A 19,143-nucleotide genomic window follows, 5' to 3' on the forward strand; every position below is an offset into this window, starting at 1 on the left:
AATCTTGATGAATTATATGTAATAATATTCTTAAAGCCTTAGATCATAACATCCTGCCTGTCTGCAAAAGTGATATGATTGATGAAAATGACTGCATATAAGAGTAACAGCACCTTAAAGATAATATATAGACATGTTATATGATTTTGCAAAGACATCATAAGCCTCTTGAGTAAAACAAAAGTTTATTGAGTGGCCTTAGTATAAGAGAAGCAAGAAAATGTGCTGCATTTATATTTAAATGTGAATTCATTGGAGAAGACCTGGGTGAGCAACAACAATCTCTTGTAATTATGGGTGTATTCTGCTGTTAAATTGTATTTTAATTTGCTATGAGGGTGGGGCAGTGAAGGAGGACAAGGAAGCTGTAGGGGAGACATTTACCCACAGGAAGACACAACTAATCTCAGAGGAGTGCCTCTGTTAACACCCTCTGCAGCTCTATCACTAACAAGTGCTTGTTCATGTTTCAGTGGTGCAGTGGTGCAACAGGGACAGCAAGGCCACCTGCTGGTGGAAGGCAGAGATAGCTGTATTGGCAAGTAATGGGGGCTGTCAATGGGGGTGCACATCGGGGAGGCTAGGGAAGAGAGCTGCTGCTTGGGAAGGGGGTGGGAAATCTGGATGGGCAGGGACCACAGAAGAGTAGATCCTAGGGCAGAGAAGGAGACAGAGGAGGTTTCCTTTGATCTTCTAAAAACTCTTCCCTTCTTTCAGGGATGGGGAACTGGCACCTCTTCCATGAGGGATAGAAGGAGGAGGAGGAGAAAGGGGACATGACTGCCCTTTGCCCTGCCACAGTGGTGCTGGTCCTACATCAGTCTGTGACGATGATTTTTAAAGGAACAGTAACAGCAAAAACTGAAAGTGTTTTAAAGGAATGACAACATAATAAAGTGTTGCCATGCAGTAGTAAAACTGGTGTGTTTGCTTCAGAAACACTACTATTGTTTATATAAATAAGCTGCTGTGTAGCCATGGGGGCAGCCATAAAGCACAAACTACAAAGAAGATAACAGATACATTTTGACGAATGCAATTGTATACTACAGAGCTTATCTGTTATGAACTTATTTGTTATCTGTTGTGTGTCTTGTGCGTTTTCTCCTTTTTCGGCTTTGAATGGCTGCCCCCCATGGCTATGCAGCAGCCTATTTATATAAACTATAGTCGTGTTTCTAAAGCAAACATATCAGTTGTGCCAGTGCAGTGCAACAGTACATTACATTTTACAGTATATTTTCATTATTTTAAAACACTTTGATTTTTTTTGTGTTACTGTTCCTTTATGATGCTGTATGTGACCCTGGGTGCCCCTATAGATTCACTGACAGTACAGGTTGCACATGTCAACTAGGTCATCTGACTAGTATTTGAAGAATGCGGTGCTTGGGAGCCAAATGCTGGGCCAGTACCCCTTGAACGTGGTGCAGTTCTGTTCCTCTGGCTGTCACACTTAGCAGTGATAGGGCAGATTTCCAGTCTTTGTGGGGCTGGCTCATCATCATCAACAACACAATTTCCACTCTGAACAACTGTTGTTGTTGCCTTCCTTCGGCAGTACCCAGGGTCTGCCCCTGTCTTCATCACCGTCCTCCCCTAGATCACACCCTACATCATAAGTGGTACCTCACCCAGCATGATGGCCTGCTTCTCTAGACAAGTAGCCTACTTCCCTGCTATTCAGGGACCTGAAAGAAATTCCATACTGCTCACATGCTTGAGCATAGCATGTTCTTCTACTTAGAAAGTAATGCCTCCATACTTGTCTAATAAAAAAGATCTTTTGTGTCTCGATTCAAGACCACCTCATGTTCCAGATCTTGAGAGGCTTGTGTCAAGAGTGCACTGTGCAGAGAGCTCGGCTTAATTTTCAAGATGACAGTGCCCATGACCGTAATGTCAAGTTGGTGCACCACAAGTGATGCCAATGTCATCATGTTGGCACTTTTTGCAAATATTAAAAATAAAAGGATGCCAGAGATCCAGGTTCAATTCTCAAATATAGGTCTTGTTTCTGTGACCTCTGGTGTGATAATATTAGCTGATTCCTGGTTCCTGACCCTTCTGCTTTGAATCTGACTATGCTGATTGCTGGCTGGCCCTGACTTTTGCCTGGATTCTGATTTTGAGCCTCTTAACCCCTTGTCTACGAAGTATTGAACTGTTCCTGCCTGATTGTATTGCATATACCTCCTTGGTCCTGACACCAGTAAGAGCCATTATGCCCTGACAGCTTGCTCCAACTCTGGCTGAAAAAGTAGAGGATACTTTGGGACTGGAGGGTCCATGGGTTGCACACCTAAGGCCATGACCAGCTCAACAAAAACAAACTCCTAACCTACACTATTTAGATTCACTACAGCTCTTATCTCTCCTTAATCCTCTACAATGTTCTGAGAAATAGCTTCCCAAACAGTTTATTATGCAATTTGATGGCTTCAATCTTATTGGTTGATGTGGAAGACAAGAGGACCAGCCACAGAGTCTGGAAATATATTTCCTGACCAAATCTGATTTTAAAACATTCTTGCATGGTTCCAGTAGAAAAGGATTTTTCTGGTTAATATCCTAGGACAAGCACCATCGGCTGCACCAAAAATACCATGATATATTTTGAATGATATTTTAGTCCTATCTAGTAGTTATATTACATAAGCTAAACATGTAAGTTTCATAATGATCAAATTTGCAAAACAATGTTCAAACATTCATTGCAATAGTTGTAACCAATTTTGGTCACCCCCCTGGTGCCAAAGTGGTACATCACAATATTTACATGACTTACAGGTCCTGAGTCCCCTTTGCTAGGTGAAAGGGTACTGGGAATTCTTCTTCTCTGGCAATGCCTCCACCTAATGGGATACCAGAATACACCTGAGGATAGTCCCATTAGGAATAACATGACACACACACTTTATTATATAAAAACCATAACTTTATATAAGGAAAGTGTAATTTAAAGGGGAAGTATAACACATGTACATCACATCTAATATAACCCACTCCCATGGGAACCTATGGCAGTCCATTTCCTGGCCCTCCATGCCAGGCAAAGTCCCGCAACTCGTTTGGCAGACAAAGAGTCTCAGTTCCTTTTCCCCAAAGAGCACAATAGGACCCACATAGCCAGTGAGGTAAGGTACTGGCTCCCTCATGGCAGGCATCATCAACAGCCTGTGTCATAAACAGAAACCATCCTTTATCCTCTCTTTTTCTACCCTCCCCATAGCTCACCTTACCCTGGGGATTCACACAGATGGGTAGGCTCATCCAGAGCTGGAGCAGGCATCCACAGTGATGAATCCATTCCATGAAGCACATGTAGCTTGCTTGATCCTCCATTCATAGCTCACAGCACTGTCTATAGCGCGAGTACACTGTTGCTAAATCCAAAGCAGAACTACAGCTCTCAGCACTGTCCATAGCGCAAGCATAAAATATGTCCAGCAAAACTCCAAACCGGCATGGTTGAGCTTTCCAGGCTTTTGGAGTACCCTTCATTAGCTCACAGGGCTATCGACACATTGTGGCTGTTTTTGGGATCAGCCATGTTGCACCAATCCAATAGCTCTGCCCGTGGAAACTCTAGGAGACCCTGTATCCACCATGAGGCTCCAAATGAAAAGGGGAACTTATGCCACAGGGTCCCTACATAGTTATTCCAAATGTAGGTATTAATCAGGTGTTGGACAAAAAAGGAACAACTAAATTACAAATGGAGTTTATTTTAATGTAGTTATTACATACATTTTTGGCAACTTTTATCTATAAGAAATCTTTTGTCTTTAAGTATATTTAAATTATTACCTAAAATGTTCATGACCTTGAAATAAATTAAATTACATTGTGGGATAAAAAAGGTTTCCATAATAAATTATAGATGGAAATTTGGAAACAACCTACAATATAATTAGGTTTTAGCTATACAGTTGGGGCTCGAGGGCAGTCAAGGGGAATTGCTTTATTTTAAATCTTCTTGTATATATTGTACCACCTCACCCTATGAGATTTATTGAGATCTTTGATGTATTTAAAGAATCATTCTGGTCTTCCCCGTGCTCTCTCTTCACAGGTTAATTTTGAGTCTATCCTGGCACTTTATAAAACATCTAGTAACTTTTCTTTCAATGGTCTCTTGATGCCCTTTTGAGGATATTCTGCCAGAACAGAGTAAAATATTCTTTGTGATCTGATGAAGGGTTTGCACAGTGAGTTCTTGACCTCAAGTGCTTACATTTTTTATTGGTACTTGAAGCGTAGGGACATTAAGTGACTTTCCTAATGTAGAATAAGATGAGTAATGCATTTTATTAAATTAAAAAATACATAACACATAATGCAGTAATAGGCTTCATGTAATTGTATTTTGTGTATATCATGGTGCTGGCGTTTTCCAATATACCATTCTGGCATACAAAATTACACTTTGCATTGTAATTTTACAATCCATTCTGTACATTTCTATACATGTCTCTGTACATACAGTATTAATTTAATCATGCATTTATATAATGTGTTATGCTATATAATTATTTAATGCATGGTGCCTGACACACACATGATGGCAAAATAACAGTAAGGGAGTTATTTATTAAAGTCTGATATTTAAAAACACAATTTTTTTGTAGAAAAAAACCACAATTTTTTTGAGATTTATTAAACGCCGATGATGTTAAAAGTGTGATTAAAAAAGTACTCCAACTCAGACCTGTCAAGTTCATGTAGAAGCCTATGGCAGATGTTCCATTTATATCCTTATCTGCACTGGATTTCGTTCAGTGAGCCAAACATTTTGTGGTTTCAGACATCAAATCTGAAAGGTTTCGGGTGTCAAAAAAAAAACTGCAAAAAAACTCCAGTTTTTGGCAACAAATCTGAAAAATTTAAAGGATCCTGGTTTTTTCACACACAAGACATTTTCTGAATAATGTATTCATAAATATGGGGGTAAGTCTGTGCGAATTTGGTCACAGTAGTTTTCAGAAAATAATGAGAACTTTTCGGGTTTTTGATAAATAACTCTCTATATGTTAAAAGATTTGACACAAATATCATGACTGATGAATATCATGACACAGCTGAGTGTTTAACAAAGTGACAGTAACAGCCCAGTAATCAAAATTCCATTTGTATCATTGTGACTCCTCAAACGCAAAAATTCTACAAACCACAACTAAGCAATTTCAAACCTTACGTAGTGTTCAATGAGAGTGTGATCACAAAATTCATACAGACAAAGACAAGAACATTTGGACACTCACCTATATCAGTATAATTAGGGTATTAAGACTTTTGTGCATACAGCTAATAAAAATACCACATTTAACCCATTAACCATCAAGCACGTAGGTCAAGGCTCTACATGCCAAGAACGAACCTTATACAGTACATTTTCTTTGTCACACTGCTCTGCACTTCATTTGCGGCTTTGTGCCACACTAAAGGGCTCATTCCGGTACCAATCCCCTAGCAGTGGCGTGGACTGCATTATTTTTAGAAGGCATAGTACAAAATTACCACGCTTGCACACCCTGGCTCTCCAGGAAACGAAAACCCGGTGCACGGTGAAGGAGGCCTCCTCAATTTTCATAAGTAAGAAGAATTTCACTGGCACTCGAAGGTTCATTTAAGCAGGTACAAGCCCTTGCTGAGTTTATTTTGCGAAGGTGCAACGTTTTTGCTTGACAAAGGGGTTTACCCCGAAACGTTGCACCTTCGCAAAATAAACTCAGCAACGGCTTGTACCTGCATGAATGAACCTTCGTGTGCCAGTGAAATTCTTTTTACTTATTTTTAGAAGGCACCAATTGCCCCCAGGAAGACCCCCCAAAGCAGAGCCACGCCATCAGGATGTGCCTGCTGCTGAGATCAGCTCCCCAGTGCCTCCTCCTCTTCTCTGCTGGGACGTAGACATCGCTGGAGCCCTCCTGCTGCATGGTGCAGTCCTCCTGCCTGTCAGATCTCCTGTGCCTACCCCAGGTAACACATTTGAACTCACACTTTTCTTACTCTTGCACACTCCTATACATCCTTGATTTTCAGTGATTTTTATTTGCATTTCAGCCTTTTTTTGTTGTTGATTTCTTGTTCTAGCTTTGTACTTCTGTTTCAGTTTTGTATTGCTGATCAGTACTGATTTTCAGTGATTTTATTGGCTTTCAGTTTTGTGTTCTGCTCATTATCACTTAATTTTATTGAAATTTCAGTTGTTGCTGTTCATTTGGTTGTTCAATAATTGTCCAATAATTGTTCAATAGTTGCTCAATACCTGTTCTTTTTGTTGAGTCACTAGTAATTATTTATGATCACTTGTGATTTTACTTGGTATTAATTGTAAGTCTTTTGGATATTGAGATAGGGTTTTGTTTCATGGAATTGGAGAGGGTTAGGCTTTTTGTTCCAGAAAGTTCCAGGGGGTTGGTCTTAGTTTTTTTTCTTTATGTTTTTTTTCTTATCTTCATTTTTGTTCTCACAGCCTTGCCTGTGTTGCAGTAGTTTTACAAGTTTTGCATAGTGTGATCCAGGGTATATCACTTATTACTGGATTTTCTGTCACTGTCCCTGATTGTTCTTTGGATTAGGGGATATATTTTGTAGGCAACATGGCAAAAGGGTTTTTTTTTACTGTTGAAGAGACTGCTGCCCTATGCATGACCTCTAGCTCAGAGGAGTTTAGTGACACTTATTCTGAGTTTGTGCCCCCTGGTTCCCTCTTCTACTGATGAGTCACTGGGTAATAGTAGTACTGTTACAGCCCTTGAGGAGTCCATGGAGTTTGAGCAGGATGTAGAAGAGGAGGTTGAGGATCAGGAAGAGGGTTATAGGGCTGATGCTGCAACTGGAGGAGAGCCTGCGTGGGGGCCTCCTGGTAATTTTCCCCCTGAAATCCCCCCATTTACTGCAGTCTCTGACGTTAAGGTGGACACCAGTAAATTTGAGCCAATACATTTTTTTTCATGTATTTTTGACTGCGACCATCCTATAGTATATGGTCCAATACACAATTGTCAAGCAATGTCTTACCCAAATTCCCCTCCTTAGATATGCTCGAGCTCAGGTGTGGCATCCCACTGATATTGCTGAAATAAAGAGGTTTGTGGGACTCACTTTAGCTATGGGTCTCATAAAAGCAAATTCCTTGGAGTCCTACTGGGATAACACTACAGTGCTATCGATTCCAATGTTTTCTGTCACAATGCCTAGAAACAGTTATCAGCTACTGCTCCAGTTTCTACATTTCAATGACAATTCTACGACTGCACCCCCTAATGATCCTTACCATGACAGGCTGCATAAATTGAGGCCCCTTATAGATAGCCTGTTTGAGCGCTTCGCAGCAGTGTACACCCCCTCCCAAAACATCTGTATTGACGAGTCCCTTCTCCTCTTCAAAGGGCACCTACATTTCCATCAAAGCTTGGGTACATCAACCACTTTTTGATTAATGAAAGAAATGACTCACAATTAGACCCTCCTGGTTTTCCCCTTGAATTTGACTGTCAATTGAAAAATTCTATGGGAGCACATCACTCCACTACTGAGCCGAGGTTACCATTTATATGTTGATAACTTTTACACAAGTATGCTCCTATTTAGAACCCTATATTCATTGGACACCCCAGCCTGTGGCACCATGAATCGTAACTAAAAAGGATTGCCCACGGTTCTCCATTACAAAAAAATTAAACGGTGGAGAAACATATGCCCTAAGATATGATGAGCTCTTTGCCATCAAATTTTTTGATAGAAAAAATGTTTTTATATTGATGTCAATCCACGACGCATCAGTATTTGCTGATAGGCCCCCAAAATCGAAGCCTCTCTGTAGCAAGTACAGTAAGTACATGGGTGGTGTTGACAGAACTGAGCAACTTCAAGATTATTATGATGCCTGCTGAAAAACAAGAACCTGGTACAAGTTGGTATATATCTGATTCAAATAGCCCTTCAGAATTCGTATGTTGTCTATAAGGCTGCAGTACCAGGCCCCAAATTGTCATATTATAAATACCAGTTGCAGATAATCCCTGCCCTGGTGGTGTAGAGGAGGCAGTGCCTGAGACACCTGCTAGTGACAATGTGGCCTGATTGGGGGGAAGCATTTTATAGACCTGCTTTCACCCACTCCTGAAAAACAAAGAGCCCAAAAAGCCTGCAATGTGTGCTGCAAAAGGGGTATCAAACAAAGTACACGGTACTATTGCCCAAAGTGCCCTCGCAACCCTGAGTTATGTTTCAAACCATGTTTTTAAATACACCATTTGAAGCTACACTATTGAAAATGTTGTAGATTATTGTGTATGGATTGGATTTATTTTAAGAATTGGCATCCTGTTTTGTACAAAATTTATATTCAGTGCATTCATTGCATTTTATGTTGTGGTTAATTAGTTTTTTTCTTTGTTTGTATGGTTAGAGGTAGCTCTAGGGGTGTAGTCAAGTAGGGTGTATGGTGAAGGACAATGGCTGACTCTGAGATAATATCATCTCGTCTGCTGATGATTTCATCTCTCTGATGCCACAAAAAATGTTTTTACTGACACCTCATAAGCTCCCCTCTGAGTGCGGTTGCTCAGTATATCGGTATTTCTGGGCAAAATAGTATTTGGTCTCCCTAGAATTTTGGCTAGTATGGGCTTCAGCTTTTTTGTACAGTGATCTATGCATGTTGCATGGTTTTTGTGTGCAGTTAGCAAAGAAAGTTATGGTTTGCTGATAGATGGGAACAGTTTGCATTAGGCCTATTGTAGTCTTTCTCTTTATTTTGTATAGAGGTAAGAACTGTACTGAATGCATAGCCAAGATGGTTGGAGAGAAACAGGGCACTTGAACTGAAAACTCCTCAGCTTTCAGTGCAGATTCTTTACTTCTGGGCAATATATATTTTGTTCTTGTGTAGACATTTAGCTATTTTTTTGCAGAATCATGATTTGGTAGCATGATTAGACATTTTTGGTGAATCCATAGTTTGAATTCATCTGTTTATCTAATGCCTCAAGCTTTATTCTTGACATCTCAAACGCTTACCTTTCAGTGCAGTTACAGAAGGCATCTGTGTTTCTGACAGTATGAATGTTTTTTCCATAATTATGCAGATTTTCTAGTTGGTGTTCTAAAAGTAAAAAAAAAGAAAGTTAAAAGCAGCCTTGCCAATGGATACCGAAGAGTACAGATGAAACAAAAGATGCTCTACTAAACAGATGATGGTAAGTAGAATATTCAGTAACTATTCAGTAGGTTTTTGTTATTTGTCTTTGGGGTTTAGAAAGAAATAACATTTTGACTGTTTTTTATCTTCATTTCAAGCCAAACTGTAAAATTTTACAAAGAACTGCATTCACAAAAGCAAGGATGGCATCGCTGAATAGCTGAAAGTTTGCACGTTCAAGGAATATAAAGTTTATGGTGGTATTCCACAGGTAAGGGGGAGTTTAGACTGAAAAACTGTAAAGTGGGCACTCAAAATTAACTATTGCCCCTGTTTTAGGGTGTTTGGTGGCTTTATCTACTTTATATGTGCACCCATACATGTAGGGTATTGTTTTATTCAGGAGAAGTTGCACATTGACACTTAGCAGGTTCTTTTAAGTTGTCATGGCACTTTTGTGGAGAAATCTAAACTTTTTTCCCTTTATTTCAGGTCAAACCGCAAACCTCTATGGAGAACTGATCCCACAGATCTGCATGTAGGAAAGCAAGGATAGTGGCGCTGAAACCTGCAGGTGTGCACTTTCAAGGAATATAGTTTGTGGGGGTATTTCACAGGTACGGGGGTGTTTAGACTGAAGAACTGCAAGGTGTGCACCTAGAGCGCAGCCCCAATCTTTCCAGCTGAAATTGGTCTTGTATATTGACCCTGTTTTGGGGTGTTTGGAGGCCGCATCTTTAGGTGCACATACATGCGGGGTATCATTTTTTTTCAGGAGAAGTTGTAGATTGATACTAAGCAGGATTTTTTTGTTGTCGTGGCAACTTTGGGCAGAAATCAAACTTTGGAACTTTTTTTCCTTTACTTTAGGTCAACCCACAAACTTCTTTGGAGACTGCGCCACAAATCTGCATGTAGAAAATTAAGGATGGTGCTGCTGAATAGCTGCAGTTGTGGACTTTCAAGGAATGTATATCATTTAAGGAGGTATTTCACTAGTAATGGGGTGTTTAGACTGAAGAACTGCAAGGTGTGCCCCTAGAGTGCAGCCCAAAACTTTGCAGCTGAAATTGCTCTTGTGTATTGACCCTGTTTTGGGGTGTTTGGAGGCCGCATCTTAAGGTGCACCCATACTGTACATGTGAGGTATAATTTTATTTTGGAGAAATTGCAGATTTATACTTTTAGTTGGCATGGCAATGGAACTTTTTTTTCTTTATTTCAGGTCAAAAATACAAAATTCTATGGAGAACTGCGCCCACAATTCTGCATGTAGGAAATCAAGGATGGCGCCACTGAATAGCTACAGGTGTGCACTTTCAAGCAATGTATAGCTTGTGGATGGTATTTCACAAGTACAGGGGTGTTTATACTGAAGAACTGCAGGTGCACCCATACATGTGGGATATCATTTTGTTTGGGAGAAGTAGCAGATTGATACTTAGCAGATTTTTATTAGTTGTCATGGCATTTTGGGGGAGAAACCTAACCTAACAAGCGTGATCGCTAATATATTTGCGTGATATTGCGCATAACACAGAGCTTTTGCGATGGTTTTGTTTATGCGCATTGCGCAAAAGATTGGGCATTTATGTCGCAAACGATGCCGTGGTTGTTAGGGGCGTGGCTGTGGGCGTGACTACAATGCGCTTGCACTGCGGCCGTCGCAGATTTGCGTCTGTATATGTGCAAAACTGCACCCGGGCAACAGCACCACAATTTTTACGACTGCCTCTTCGTGGCGTAATAGTAACGCTCTTCAAAATGCGCATTCCTGCCCAGCTGCGCTAGTATATTCACATTTTTGCGTTTCATCTTGCTTAAAAGAGAATTTTATATATGTGTGCAGAGCCACACTGCTAAACTGGGTTCTGGCAAATACAATGGTGCTGCTGTTGGTGGGGATGTTTGTTAACTCAAAGTTTACTCAAAGATGAACAACCCCTGTAAAGTGCATATTAACCACGCCTTCCACCCAACATGTTTATATTGACCAAGGTTCCTTTAAGGGTATCAGGTAGGCTAAACACCTTTGCAACCAAACAAATATTAGCACAGAAACAAATGCAGATGCGTCTAAGTGAACGCAATATGCGCAATATGTGACGCAACTAATTAAAGCAGCGCATTCATACATGAGCACAACTAATCCTTACCTTTGCGGTATCTTCCTGTGCGCACAATTTATTATAAGCACTGCGACAGCTGATACGCAGTTTCACACGTCGCACCTGTCTGTGTCTACATTAGCGCACAAATTGCACTGTTAAGGTATCGTGCACTACATTATTAAATACTCGCATGCGCTGGGAAAATGTAAGGCCACTGCGCTCTTTTTAGCGCTGCGCTGCGTTAATAAATGAGCCCCAATGTGTCTTATTTCATGTAGGTTTTCTTGTCAAAAATCCTAAGTAAACGTAATGCGTGTAAAATGTCTAAAAAACTGCTTGGCAGTACATGTTCGCATTTAGGACAAATCGGCTGGCAGGGAAAGGGTTAAACAAAACTGGGATTGTTTGTACATATATTGCAATATGTTCAAATTGGCTAAAAACATCAAAGACATCCCTGGTGTGGCCAATCTTACACTCACTTTCGTCTGATTCATAAGGAATTCTCCTATTTCATTTATTTTTCACAGGCACCATGTTTTACTGCAAAATTTGTTTTCTGAGGTTGAAGCACCCAAATATTTGTTTTTGCTTGTCACCAATTTAAACCAGTGAGGTTAAACCTGAGCATATTCATGTGGTACTCACCTCTTATTTATAACCTGATTTTTAAATCTCTATTGGATCTCAGAGAAAGCATTGCTTACTTCTAAATCTGTACACATCTCCATAAGGGGTCAAAGCATTCACATATGTATGCATGCAATTTAATGCATGCACTAGCATCAATCACATTTCTGTGATACATTAGCATATGATACATTAAATAAGGATGTATCTACCTATCAAAAACATTTTAAAAGCCAAACAAGAAATCAAAAGTAGGATAAAACTATGTGTATAGTAAAGGGGTCTATAATTCAAATTACAATGAAAACAAATCTCTGTTTTATTAGATTACGTTTATTGGTCAACTACAAGGTCACAGAATATATTTGGCATCTGTCATATATACGAAGTGGTCATAGTTAGTGACGGCGAATAACAAATTTTGGACGCATGTTGGAAAAGTCGCTCACGTCAAAACCACTGCGCATCAACATTATTTGGACACCCATTCAATTTAACACAAGTGTCTAAATTGAGGCGAGCGTCAAAATCCACAGATTTTTCACCGTTTAGCGAATTTTGCGGCGAAATGAAATGGGACAAACTCGCCCATCACTAGACATAGTCTATTATGCTGTTTTCCTGTTGATGGGCGTGTTTGTCCAGTCCCATTCTGTTAAATTAAGTTAACAGAAGTGAGTGGGACATTATGGCCACTCTGTTAACTTAATTCAACAGAATGGTAAATCTAACTGTATGGTAAATCCAACAAGGCTACAAATGCAGCCCCCAAGCAAACCACCACTTCTGTTTTATGAACAGATCGAAATGATTTCTTCTAATTACTATGAATTCTCTAAAAGGTTTTATTTACAGTATACTACTGAATGTAAATTTTGTATTTCACACCATCCATATCCAGTGCCATCTCTTGTCTTAAACCTTTCTATCTTGCTGCACCTTACATCTGAATCTCTCCACAAGGAGTGCTCTCTCAATCTCTTCAAGAATAAACTAAGAGTCTACCTTTTGGAGCACTAGAACATTAGTCTAGTCATGGTACCTATTGGACAATGCCGTCACATTGTGCATTTTTTCCCTGTAATTTGTGCCTGTAAGTTAGACACCCACCGACTGTGAGACTATAAGCTGTACAGGGCAGGGACCTCCTTCCTACTCTTACCACATAGCTCTGTGTCCTTATATGACTCTATGTATATTTATTGTCTGACTTCTCCTCCCTGTTTGTACTTTTATGTACAGTAATTTACTTTTATTTATATTGTACTTTTATGCATTGTATGGCGCTGATTTACAAATAAAGTTATACATACATACATACATACATACATTTAGGGAATGTACTCAATTTCCTCCATTATTAAAAAAATGTCTGCCTTTCTCTGAATATGATAAATGTATAGCTGTCTAGACCTAACCATAATCTTTGTATATCTGTTTTATAAGAAATACTGTATCACTTATTCAATACAAATCTGATTTTTTCTGTTGTAGACTCACAAATGGTCAGAGAGGCATACGCATACAGAACTACAACACAAGATCCATTCTCACCGTTTCCAATGTAACAGAGGAGCATTTTGGCAACTATACATGTGTAGCTGTAAACAAACTAGGAACCAGCAATGCCAGCCTTCCTCTCAACCGTAAGTAATGGCAACCACGCTGTCTGGAATTTAAATAAGGGCCTGTCTTTTAGAAGGATTGATGTGCTGCAGTATTCATGGGTTTTGTCAATTTTCTCCAAGGCTCAGAAAAACAATTTGTGAGCAGGATAATATTTATTGAATGAAAGCTGCTGTTTGCAAGACTCTGGAACTTTGATGCAACTTTTGTGACTTTAAAATGTTTAAATGTAATGCAAAGAGCATTGCATTAGAAATAAACAGTTTTTAAACAAAGGCTAAACAGGGGAGATGGAAAACATGATGGAAATAAAAATCAAAATACAAAATAATACCAGGAATACTGCCTATATAACTATGTTCCCAGGCAAGTGGCTTGATACTGAAATCAAAAATCATGTTTTAGACAAATCCATTAAGAAGCATTCATTTCTAATCCTTTGCACATGGTGCTAAAGAATTAGGTGGGGCAAATGTGAAATGCATTTCATATAATATTGTGGTTATTTTTCTACTTCTGAAGTATTTCTTTTTCTTTCTTCTGAAATTTTACTTTATTAACCCTTCAAAAAGTTATTTTACTTTTTAGAAGCAACCAAGATGCCTTTCTAAATTTCTTTCCATGTCTTGTGGCAATTAACAATATACCAATCATATACAGTAAGAAGTGCTGGCTCTAACAGTGCACTGAAAGTGACAGCTTCACAGAAAAATACACTGCTGCATTGTAGTCTGTGAGAAAAGAAAATTACTTACTAACATATTAGTATTTACAATTCATAGATTCATTCTGGTGTATTTTTGCACATGAACCTATTACACATTTGAGGGCACATTTACAGTGCAAATGTTATTTTGGACATTGGGTAGTGTATGTATGTTAAAATTGTGTAGCGCAGGAAAATATGGTGGTCGTCGGCTATGATTATCCCTTAAGGTTTATGGGGGAATGTAATATGTTTTGTTTTCACCTTTGTGAATATTAGTGACCATGTTTGCATCCTTTTTGACTGATTACAGACCTCAACGACTTCCTCGCAATGTTTGCAAAAAAAAAAAAAATTGCTTTTGCCGACATGCACAGTGTAAAGCAGTTTTTCTGACAAAATATTTAACGAAACTCCAGAGCAGGTGTTAACGATAAACTTTGCTTAGTGATAATGCGCAATTTAATAATCAGCAGCGAATGATTTTATATTGAATAATGCCTGCGATTTTGAAATACATTGGTTGAAAAAAAAAAGATTGCATAAAAATGTGAGGACCTAAAGCCTTTTTTTAACACAATCCCTTCATTTCAGGTGTTCAAAAGTAATTGGAAAAATTTAAAAAACTGAAAATAAAATGTTAATTTCTAATACTTGGTTGAAAACCCTTTGCTGGCAATGACAGCCTGAAGTCTTGAACTCATGGACATCACCAGATTCTGGGTGTTCTCCTTTTTAATGCTCTGCCAGGCCTTTACTGCAGCGGCTTTCAGTTGCTGTTTGTTTGTGGGCCTTTCTGTCCGAAGTTTAGTCTTCAACAAGTGAAATGCAGGCTCAATTGAGTTCAGATCAGGTGACTGAATTGGCCATTCAAGAATACTCCACTTCTTTGCTTTAATAAACTCCTGGGTTGCTTTGGCTGTATGTTTTGGGTCATTGTCCATCTGTATTATCAAACGCTTCCCAATCAAATTGACTGCATTTAGCAAGCCATCACACTGCCTTTTATAGAGATGTGGTATGCTTTGGATCATGAGCTGTTCCATGCCTTCTCCATACTTTTTTCTTGCCATCATTCTGGTATAGGTTGATATTGGTTTCATCTGTCCAAAGAATGTTTTCCAGAACTGTGCTGGCTTTTTTAGATGTTTTCTAGCAAAGTCCAATCTAGCCTTTCTATTCTTGAGGCTTATGAGTTAGGCACCTTGCAGTGCACCCTCTGTATTTGCTTTCATGCAGTCTTCTCTTTATGGTAGACTTGGATATTGATACGCCTACCGCCTGGAGAGTGTTGTTCACTTGTTTGGCTGTTGTGAAGGGGTTTCTCTTCCCCATGGAAATTATTCTATGATCATCCACCACTGTTGTCTTCTGTGGACGTCCAGGTCTTTTTGTGTTGCTGAGTTCACCAGTGCTTTCTTTCTTTCTCAGGATGTACCAAACTGTAGATTTTTCCACTCCTTATATTGTAGCAATTTCTCGGATGGGTTTTTTCTGTTTTCGCAGCTTAAGGATAGCTTGTTTCACCTGCATGGATAGCTCCTTTGACCACATGTCTGGTTACAGCAAAATCTTCCACATACACGCACCCCCCCCCCCTCAAATCAACCCCAGGGCTTTGATAATGACATAACAAAGGAATTGGTCATACCTGCTCATGAAATAGTTTTGAGTCAATGGTCCAATTGCTTTTGAGCCTTTAGAAAAAAGTTGTCTCGGTCTAAAGATTTATGGACCTAACTGTATATACTATATAGTTAACACATATGTGATATGTATTTTACAGCACTATATATATTTAAATACTATGTAATAGTATCCTTTTTATACAGTATGTATATAGCATAGTAAGTATGGAGACTATATCCTGTCCTTATGCAGTCTCTTACAGTACTTTTAAAATTAATTAAAACCCACACAATTGTGTCATGTACGCTGATGGCTTTCACACAGTCTGAAATATTTAGCTCTTGTCCTTATTTAACATTTCACCTCAATAGTCTTTTATCATTAGTCTTAGAAAAGCAACTAAAAAGACTACTATGCCATAGGTTTCTGAATTATGTCATGTTAGTGGCTATAACATAAAGGAGAGCTTCTGTGAGCCAGCACCATAAAAAAGCCTAAAAGGTACTAGGGGATACAGCTGATATAGATCAGTCAGTTTAGCTTTCTCCCTACAATGTTTTGACGTTATGGTCTTGAATTGCAGGCATTTAGATCAAACTTATTTCATTATAAAACGGTTTACTAGTTCCTTGCTGTGAATCTTTCCAGAATGCAATGATGTAAAAGTATAATGTCTATCATCTGGACTTTCCCAAATACTGAATTACAACACAAACATTAAATGCAATGCAGCCTAAGAAGTTTATGCTACAGTTACAGTATACTCACAGGAGCCACCATGTCATCTCCCATAAAACATGGTTTTACCTTTTAGAAAGTTGGGTACAAATCACATTTAAAACAGTGTGCTGTTGTACTTTTGAAGAGCAGCTTTTACTGTACTGAAATAGAAATAATGCTTTTCTGATGCAAAAATCTATCCCATGATGCCTGGATTCATCAAATCCCAGTAAAGTCAAGAAAAGGTGATATTTTGACATTTACACATGCAAATATTTTTGATGGATCAAACATTTGCTATAACATTCTTGCATACTAATTGGGGTATTAGCTAATCTTGACTGATGGCATTAGCCTTTAAACCTTGAAACTGGGGCTTTTCTTGTGAAATGGAATATAGGGATCAATATCCCATGAACCATGAACATTTTTTTATTTATTTCAGTAAAATGCATGTATTAGGATTTCATTAACTTAACAAAAACTGGGAACTGTTTTGCATTAATAAATTTTTAAAGATGTTTCAGAATTATGTGAAAGAAATGTATTTAATATTTTTCCATTTTGAAAATTAAATGATTTTTATGTAGTGTAATGAATAATATTTTTACCTATATCTGAACTGATGTTTTCTAATGTAAATCATTACATTTACAGTGGGACATAACAAGCTACACACCACCTTTACAAATACTGTATGCCAAAGAAAAAGATCAAACATCAACATTTCTTGAGCAGATTTTTTTTAATAAACTGTATAGTAACTCTGTATCCAATAAATCTTATAATCATTTATATTGGGTTGCTTCCTGACAAATGTCAGACAAAAAATAGTTTTATTAATATGCAAATTAGTTCTTGGTGGTGGATTATTTACATGATTGGTATGCATTCTGTTCACAAATCAGAAAAATCCACAAATCTGTGGGTTTTCTATATATCTAAAAAAAACTCCAAAAAAATTGAGAATTATTAAGGGGCTAATTTATCAAAAGTCGAATGTTCGAGTTTTTTTTTTTACCTCAAATGACCTCTAATGAACTCGTATGACCTCCAAATTTGAATAGAATATAGTATTTAAGACAAAACTCAAATATCTAAATTTCAAACGAATATTAGTGACCCAAAAACTCGAATCAAATTCGACTAAACTCTAATCGAGTTTTTTCTCTGAAAAAAACTCGAATGTTAGGAAGGCTATTAACATCTTCAAATGGGTCACTGGACCTCTGCCATTATTTCTACATGAACTCGGCAGGTTTTAGGTGGCGATTAGTCGAATTTAATTTGTTCCCAGGGATCAGGTATGATAAATCTTGAATTCAAATTTGGATTATTCCCAATTTGAATTCAAATTTCAAATTCCAACCTTAATAAATCTGCCCCTAAATTATTGAAGTCAAGGGAGCTGTGCCTATTGGACATCTTTTTTCTAACAGTCTGAACAGTTAAAAAGGGTTCAATAGGGCAGCTCCCATTGACTTCTAGGGGGCCGCAACTGGTTTTACTTGGCAAAAATTTGTATTAGAGTGTGTTTGTGTTTTTTTAAAAATAATTAAATCTTGAAGTTTGCAGTGGGGGAATAGGGCAAAGCCTGAATACAGTAAGCTTCCTAGGCTTTGCTTTATTACATCTGTCAGTTACTTTATTTCCATAGATATAGGTACGAGTCAGCAGCTTGTTGTCAGATTTTGACCTTAAGTTTTATTAATTCTCTGATTTCATCTCTATATACATGATTAATTCATGCTGAGTTTGCAGGCTAGCTATAAATGTATGTGGACATTCCAGCTGCCCCTGTTGTGTATTGTTGTGTATCCTACAGGGGCTACACACAGTCAGTTTTGAATCATATAGGGCTGGCTCAATGCGTTTTATCTTGCTTTGTGTGCCTGGGGTAGATAAAGTTCTACTGTATTTTTATATACTTAAGTAGTAATCCACAGCGCCTGCGAAAATATAGTTGAGCACCTGCACAATGTTGTTTGCAGTTTGACAGCACTCAGCTTGTATATCACTTTTGGTAAATGCAATGTTACCATATCTGTGTATTTATATAGAATATCATGCAGGGACTGCTTTCCTTTGTGTGCTGGGGCGGATGTAGGGTTACTATACTTATGTATTTAGGTTATCATGTAGGGGCCCCTGGGACTGTATCATATAGTGCCTGCAGAATGGTAGCCTTCATTTTCATAAAGCTTAGTTTTTTTTATTTTCTGGACATAAAGAAGTTCCACCATTATCAATGTAGCATTTGATAATCATCTAGCAACCCTTTAAGATAACACATTTTGGACCTACTCAGTGCTACTGTATATGCTTGAACTGTTGCATTGCTAATTTATTTATTTATTTATTAAGCTTGAAATTGCTTAAATTAAGTTAGGCTGTATACAGTTCCATTCGCCCGGTACTGCTTGTCTGGCAATTACTTGCTACTTATTACCTTTCATGGTATTGGTAGGAAGATATCCATTTCTTTATTTTATGACAGTATATTGGCAAGGTATGCATAAAAATGCAATGCTACTTGTAAACATGGGAACTGCTAATAGACAATGATGATG

The 19,143-nt window shown here is 38.3% G+C and overlaps 1 protein-coding gene across 3 annotated transcripts in view; it reads left to right on the top strand.

Moving 5' to 3' along the window:
• The window catches only part of LOC108715513 (neuronal growth regulator 1), a 314,986-nt gene that overhangs the window by 223,742 nt on the left and 72,101 nt on the right, over positions 1-19,143 (top strand). For all 3 annotated transcript variants that reach the window (XM_041561332.1, XM_018260737.2, XM_041561333.1), the window contains exon 6: positions 13,387-13,538. In XM_041561332.1, coding sequence (XP_041417266.1) covers positions 13,387-13,538 — 152 coding nt within the window. The remainder of the gene's footprint in view (positions 1-13,386; positions 13,539-19,143) is intronic.

This window comes from Xenopus laevis, chromosome 4S (genome assembly GCF_017654675.1).
Source record: "Xenopus laevis strain J_2021 chromosome 4S, Xenopus_laevis_v10.1, whole genome shotgun sequence".
Classification (NCBI taxonomy): Eukaryota; Metazoa; Chordata; class Amphibia; order Anura; family Pipidae; genus Xenopus; species Xenopus laevis.